This window comes from Capsicum annuum, chromosome 12 (genome assembly GCF_002878395.1).
Source record: "Capsicum annuum cultivar UCD-10X-F1 chromosome 12, UCD10Xv1.1, whole genome shotgun sequence".
In the NCBI taxonomy this organism is placed as follows: Eukaryota; Viridiplantae; Streptophyta; class Magnoliopsida; order Solanales; family Solanaceae; genus Capsicum; species Capsicum annuum.
Genome location: NC_061122.1, coordinates 198,993,777 through 199,000,962, shown reverse-complemented (window position 1 = coordinate 199,000,962; position 7,186 = coordinate 198,993,777). Strand labels below are relative to the sequence as shown.

The following is a 7,186-nucleotide window of genomic DNA, read 5'->3' as shown; positions in this document are numbered from 1 at the left end:
GCTCTATATGATAACATGTTAAAGAAATGAATGTCAAGCCTAACTCAACCCCAAAAGCTAGCTTATGAGGAGAGGATTTTCCAAGACCATATAAGGCGTCGGTGTACCCTAAAGCCCACCGATGTGGTACTCAATAGCATAAGTCAGCCTGCAAGTTTATTGTAGCCAGAAAGTCCCCAACTTCAAGCATTAAAAAAGTAGTCAAAAGATTCAAAATGGTAGGATCCGATAATCATACTGAGATTTTTCTTGGTAAAAGGCATTTTGGTAGGACATGAAATGGAAATCTTGGTTTAGCGAAGATGTTTGTACACCTAAGTTGCTCAGACTCTTCATTTTTGGTGTCGAACCACTGTCGACACGACATGGGTGTTGGCGTGGGTGTGAGATCCATACCTGATTTGGTCAACCAATTTTGGATACTTTGACCAAAATCAACGGATAAATTAGGGATAGATACAATGATTTATAATAAGTCAATGGAAGACTAAACGGAAAGTAAAGAATATTTGATTACAGTAAAAATAGGGTTTACATAGACATTAATGTAAGCATCTAGCAGTTTGAACTTAACAAAGTCTTTTTTCTTTTTTTTAATCATAGTGTCGAACTTACGTATAGCTCAAGTTCACTAAAATATTTCACTAAAATAAACTAGTGTTTGGTCATAAATTCTCAAAAAATGAAATTTAACTTAAATGCTAGTTTTTTCTAATATTTGAAAATTTGAATTATTTATCAAACAATAGAAATTGTATGACCAAACACTATTTGCCATTTTTTTTTTTTAAAAAAACTAGTTGAAAAATCTATGATCAAACGAGTGCCAAGAAAAATGATCCACCGGATCTATGAACAAAAGTTATTTTATTTTAGTGTAAATACATAGTTACCCCTGATCTTGTCCGAATTTTGCAAAAAGACACCTAAACTTTAACTTCGACTTATTACCCCACGAATCTTCTTTATTCCATTACAAATACACCATTTTGATCCTCTGCGTGTATACACGTGCCACAAGCACGTGAAAAGGCAAAAATTGACTTTTTTGACCAATTAGAAGCTGTCACGTGTAAATAATTTAATATATAATTTATATTCTTTTTTTTTTTAAATTAATATTTATTTATTTTTTAAAATTATTTCATAACCCCCACCCACCCACCCCTACCCCGCAACCCCACTCATCCACCATTGTCTTCTTTCCCAACTTCTTCTTCATCACCATAACTCAACAAAAACATCAGTTACAACAACAACAACAACAACATCAATTACAACAACAACATCAATTAAAGCAACAACAACAACATCATCATCACCATAATTTTAAAAAGAAAATCTGATGTACAATCTTCATTTTAATGAAGCTTTAAGCTTCATTTTAATGCAGGGAACTGGACGGGAATGGGGGAGAGAGGTGTCGGACAGGGTGGGGGTGGGGAGGTGGGGTGGGGTCATAAATAAAAATGGAACTAAAAGCTCCATTAAAATGGAGATTGTACGGGAGCTTTAAGCTCCATTTTAATGGAGGAAACTAGACGCGGGGGGAGGGGGGAGTTGTTGGACGCGGGTGATAAATTAAATAAAAAAGAAAAAATTTATTAAAAAATAAATAAAATATGAAATTAAAAATATTTGACACGTGGCAGCACCTGATTGGTGTGTGCATTCACTCTTTTTTTTGTGACTGAGATTCAGTGAAAAATGGTGTATTTGCAATCAAATAAAGAAGAATCATGGGGTAATAGGTCAAAATTAAAGTTTAGATGTCTTTTTGCAAAACTCGAACAAGATCAGTGGGATGATTATGTATATACTCTTTATTTTATAATTATCTGTAATTACTACCTCCCATTCACAATTAATGTAAGCATCTAATCTCTTGAGCTAAAGAGAATTTTCTTTCTTCTTAGCTATTTGATTATAGCGAAAATAGGGTTAAATTTTGTACGAAGACATTGATGTAAGCGTTAGTTATTTTGAGTTCAACATAAATTTCTTCATCTCGCCTATTGAATTTCTCATCATTTTCTTCAAGAAAAATATTTTCAACAAAATATGAAAAAATTAGTCCCTCATCTATGGACTTTAAAAGTTGATCTATTTAACAAATATTTGCAACAACTACAAATATTTCTAGTCTTTCAAATTTGATCCAAATAAGTGATTTTTTTTTTTGTAAAAAAATAATTTTGTCACCAAGTAGAGAGTTTACAAAATTAGACAGAGCTGACTAACTATCTCTCAAAAAAATAAAAACACAAAACGTAACTGAAAGTAGGACTCACACTAACAAGCCTAGGAAGTCACTACTCAGAACTAAGAACTATCAACACAATATTAAGCAATTAACCCGTGCAAACAAAATCAGGAAAAAAAAAAACTTAAGGCATAGAGTTCAACTGTTGCAGATGTGTAGACCATTTTCTTTGTTGCCTTCCTCTGATGTGGATATGAACAACTATCTCCTTGGAGACTCTATTAACCTGGTACCTAATTTGGCTCGTTTCTCTCCAAATGATAGTGACCATCATAGCAAATACACAACAAATAATAGCACCTTTCTCTGATATGCCTTTTGCTCAGCTAATGATCCACTCTATTTCATGGTGCCAGCAACCTACAGTTCTGTGAACACCAAGCCATACTAACATTCTGTACCACAGTCCACTAGTCACTAGACAATCAAAAGGTAGGTGATTATGTATTTGTACAGCATTATGACAGAAGACATAGGAGGAATCAACAATAACTTTAAATTTTACTAGTCTATCCACTGTTGCAAGCCTTTTCAATAGGCAAAGCCACAAGATGAAGTTATGCTTTAGATGAATGGTAGCTTGGAGGGCAATACTTTTCCAAGGAACTTTTGGAAGGTCTGGTAGCAATGGCTGTGTAGAGCTTTTTGATGGAGAACTTCCCTTTCACTGTTAACATGGCTAATCTTAAATGAAAATCATCCTGCAACCCAGGATCCTGCATAATAACTCTATTTGATTACATCATTTTTCTAATAACCCAAGTAGCTCTTTTAGGAGTGCAACAATCCTCAACAGTATCACCTATCTATACAACCCACTACCTTAGGCAATACAAATTTTCTCCCAAGATACTAAGTCTCTCTTAGAGGGGCATGTATGACCTATCTATAGGAATATCCTACATGGGTATTAATAAGATTCATGATCTTCTTGAGAAGTATAAAGACCTGTGCCCAATAAGTTTATTTGCTAAACACAACATACTTTTATTAATTGGAGCTTGCTTGAGTATGCTAACAACTTTGTTGATCAATACTTTATTTTTTCAAGAATTTTATCCACTGGAGGAAAGCATTATTCTACTGTTAGTTTTATAGAGGAAAGTGGAACTCCAAGGTATTCGGAGAAGATTTAGGTAGAAGTCCACTTTGAAAACTTATTTTGGAAAATAGACACCTTTTTTATTTGACCTAATTTTTTAGAGTTTTGTGGGGTATGGGTTAAAGTGTAAAATATAAAAAACTTTTGACACCCCTTAAGTATTTATTAAATCTTTTGGAACCTCTTTATGTATTTATTAAATATATTTTTAACCCCACTCTTCTATTAATATAAAAAAAAAATTCTTTCTCATCTTCTCTCCTTACTCTCTCCCGTTTCATCTCTCCTTTCCACCATTTTCAATTTCGAGCTTGTGTAAATTATCTTCAACTTCGATCTTCAACTTCTTCGATCTTCAACTTCAGGTAAGTTATATTCATCTTCCGATTAATTTGTGCTCCATATTGATGATTTTTTTTTCGAATTCGTTTGTGGAGGTTGAACTCATTGGAGTTAAAAAAAATTGATTTCTTTTTGAAAACGAGGCTTGATTTTATTGAAATTGGTTGTTTTTAGTTGGTATTTACTTGATTGTTGATGGATAATTGGTGTATATTGATTATCCTTGGCGATTGTATGTTAAAATTTCTTCACTATTTTCATCGAAATGTGCCAAGATATGTGATTTTGGTTCAAACTTTTCTCTAATGTAATGGTTTTGTAGAAGCATGTTCATGTTGGGAATTTCTTGGTTTGAATCATACTCGTATTTGATATTTGAACCCAAAAAATTGAATTTTTTTTGAAAAAATGGGACTTGATTTTACTTAGAATTTGTGTTTTTAAGTTGGTATTTGGTTTGATTGTGCATTATTTTTGTTGGATTTTAATTTTCCTCGATGATTGCATTGAGATTTTTTTGCCAATTTTCTCGGTTTGTGTGCTAAAAATCTGGGTTTCTTCCTGTTTTTGTTCAATGTAATGGTGATTTAGATGCATGTTCTTATGGGTGATGGAGTTGTTTTGGAAGAAACTTCTTCTGCAAATAGGCTTTTTTGGTGTTGCAACTGCTGTCATGTTAATAAACTGCTAGGTTGATTAGGTATTGTATTTGCTGTTATAGCTGAGAAATGTTATTTTTTGTCCGTAGATCATAACAATGGCTCTAGGTAACAAACGCAAGGCTGTAGAAGTTGATAGGTCTGAGAAAAGAAAAAAACAAGTAGTCGATGAATCAAAGAATAGAAATTGTAGCGAGAAAGCTGTTGAAGCTTCTGTTCGAGATAAGCCAGAGGAAATAGAAATTAAGGCTAGGATAGATGAGGAAGCATTAATCTTGCCCCACTGTGACAAGGGTTATTTCATCTAAGAGGTACGGCCTCGCCACAGTCCTGGATGATGTCGGATTATTTTCGGCTAAGATATCCGTTAGGTCCCGTTTGAAAATGTTTAATGAATTCAAACAAGTCGTGGTTGATCAACGTCTGAAGTCTAGGTTTAAGAATTCCTATTTTGATGGTTTATGGGACTTGCCAGAACATATGAAGTTCAACGGACAACTTGTCCACTATACACTTCTTCGCCGAGTTGAACAGGACAACAAGCTGCATGAAATGTGGTTCTGCATCAATGATAGGCCTGCATTTTTTGGCCTGAAAGAGTTTGCGCTAATCACAGGTTTAAACTGTGGGCGTTATTTTCGTGATTCAAAATATGTCAAAGCAATGGAGGAGGGTGAATCTTTTTTCAAAAAGATTATGAAAAAGAAGAGTGTAAATGCGAAGAGATTGTTGAAGTTTATTAGAGGTGGGAGGCTGGACAAGGAGGACAAGTTCAAATGCTACTTGGTTTGGTTCGTGCACTGCATATTGCTTGAACGCGACTTGTCAAAAATCGTGGATATAGAAACAATCAAGATGGTGGATAATTTGAGCTTATTTGAGAGATACCCTTGGGATAAGGAATCATTTACCTTGACTCTAGACTATCTAAAGAAGTGGATAGACTTCAGCAGGCAGAAGAAGACATTTGAGACAAAGGGAGTTTCATCGTTAGCATTCTACGGATTTCCCTGGGCATTTATCGTATTTGGTTATAAGCTATTGAAGTAGTTTATAATATACTGTAATTCATCTATGGTGTCTATAATATAATGACTCTCAATTATATGTTTTTGTTTTTTCTTAATTACAGATTTGGATATACGAAGCCTTTCCCACGCTCGACAGGGGAAATGGTAAATTAACTGAAGACCCGCTGCCCATTCCCCGATTGCTTAGATGGCACACTTCAAAAGGCGATAAACTAATCGAAAGTGATCTATATTTGAACGGATGAAGCACAAAGGTATGAAACTATTTTTCCAAAGAATACTTTTACCAATATTGTGTTGCTAATCAATCATATTTGCCTATTTATCTGTAGAGAGTACATCCGCACCTTATCCCCACAGTTTGTGAAATAAAGTAGCACTACATGAAAAAGTTCAAAGCATTCACGGACGAACCGAAGTACATGTTCATCGATAGCTTGAAGGCCCACCTAGAGGGTGTGACTGTCATGACCTCATCAGAGGATGATAAGGATGGGGATGATGACCGAAATTTGGGTGGAAATGCTAGTTTAAGGCATGTCACTCGGGGTGCGGGGACGAGTAAGCCGAGGGCATCGAAAAAGACACCATGATTAAAAATTTGAAAGAGTGGGTATTTAGGCTGGAGGAGTCGATTAAGGAAATCGTTGATTTTGTGAAAGAGGAGAGGCTGAGGAGAGCAGAAAAGGAGAAGCAAGAGAAGAGAGATAAAGATGAAGGTAATATATGCTCTATATATTATATAAGTTGCATATTTTATATAATCCCTTTTACTTATAATAGAATCTATACCATTCTTCATCAACCGATATCTTAATTTATTATAAACGAAAAATACTTAAAAATGCAACTGTGCAGATGCAAAGTCGGCATTCAACGGCGAGGGTTGTCCATGATGATAGCAGCATTAAAGAAGCGCTCCTTGAGGTAGCAGCTTTAGAACAGGGCTCGATCAATGCTGATGAGGTGATGATCCCTGAGGTTGCAGCTGTTGTAGAGAAGGAAAATCTCGATGAAGGCGATGAAGAGAAAGAAGAAGAAAAAAATTGAAGAACTTATTTGTGAAGAAGAAAACAAAGCTGATGGATCATCTGGTGTGGAGAAGAAGGATCACGACGAAGACAGGCAGGATGAAGATGATAAAAATGAGAAAAGTGGTTGTGAAGAAGAAAATAATGAAGGAGATAGAGAGAAAATAGAAGAAGTAGAGAAAGAAGAACATAAAGAAGAAGGAAAAAATTATGCACCAGAAAAAGAAGGCATCGTAGAGAAAGAAAATGGAAATGAAAATGACAATGAATTTCCGAACTTAGATGAATTTCTTAATGAAGTTACTCAGGATATCGACAAGATACAAGTGGAAGACGAAAATATTAAATGTTTAGACAATGTTTAATTTTTATTTGTGGTTGATGATTATTTTTATTAGACTAGACAATCTTAACTTTTTAAATTTTCAGCTCGGGATGTGTAGAGGTGATCAATTTTATTTTCTAAACTACCTTTATAGTTTATGATAAACATTTTTTATTTTATATAATTAACGTATCATTGCTTTTACATAAATATCATCGTTGATTATAGACTCTGACTAAAAGGTAAAGCATATACAGTAGAGTGTTGTGTAGTCGATGAATGAAAAAGGTAAACCATATATAATATAAGTAAAAAGTAGTCGATTAATAAAAGAGTCAGAATACATTCAATCCTACTACACCCCAATTACACCTTTCCAAAAAGCTAAAACTAATAGTAAATCATACACCATAATTTTCATGCCCTTTTCTTT

The 7,186-nt window shown here is 34.4% G+C and overlaps 1 protein-coding gene across 1 annotated transcript; it reads left to right on the top strand.

Moving 5' to 3' along the window:
* The first annotated feature begins 4,750 nt into the window (after positions 1 to 4,750).
* Positions 4,751 to 6,793, top strand: LOC124889710. The gene is made up of 4 exons (XM_047401691.1): positions 4,751 to 5,412; positions 5,499 to 5,541; positions 6,256 to 6,415; positions 6,648 to 6,793. Exons 1-4 carry the CDS (start codon positions 4,751 to 4,753, stop codon positions 6,791 to 6,793), a joined length of 1,011 nt encoding a protein of 336 aa, XP_047257647.1.
* The last annotated feature ends 393 nt before the right edge of the window (positions 6,794 to 7,186 follow it).

What these genes read in the sequence shown, in the direction of transcription:
- LOC124889710 (XM_047401691.1), top strand. Translation starts at nt 4,751, where the DNA reads ATGTTTAATGAATTCAAACAAGTCGTGGTTGATCAACGTCTGAAGTCT. An exon ending in CACGCTCGACAGGGGAAATG is followed by an intron (nt 5,542 to 6,255) that starts GTAAATTAACTG and finishes GCAACTGTGCAG; the next exon opens with ATGCAAAGTCGGCATTCAAC. An exon ending in GAAGGAAAATCTCGATGAAG is followed by an intron (nt 6,416 to 6,647) that starts GCGATGAAGAGA and finishes ATTATGCACCAG; the next exon opens with AAAAAGAAGGCATCGTAGAG.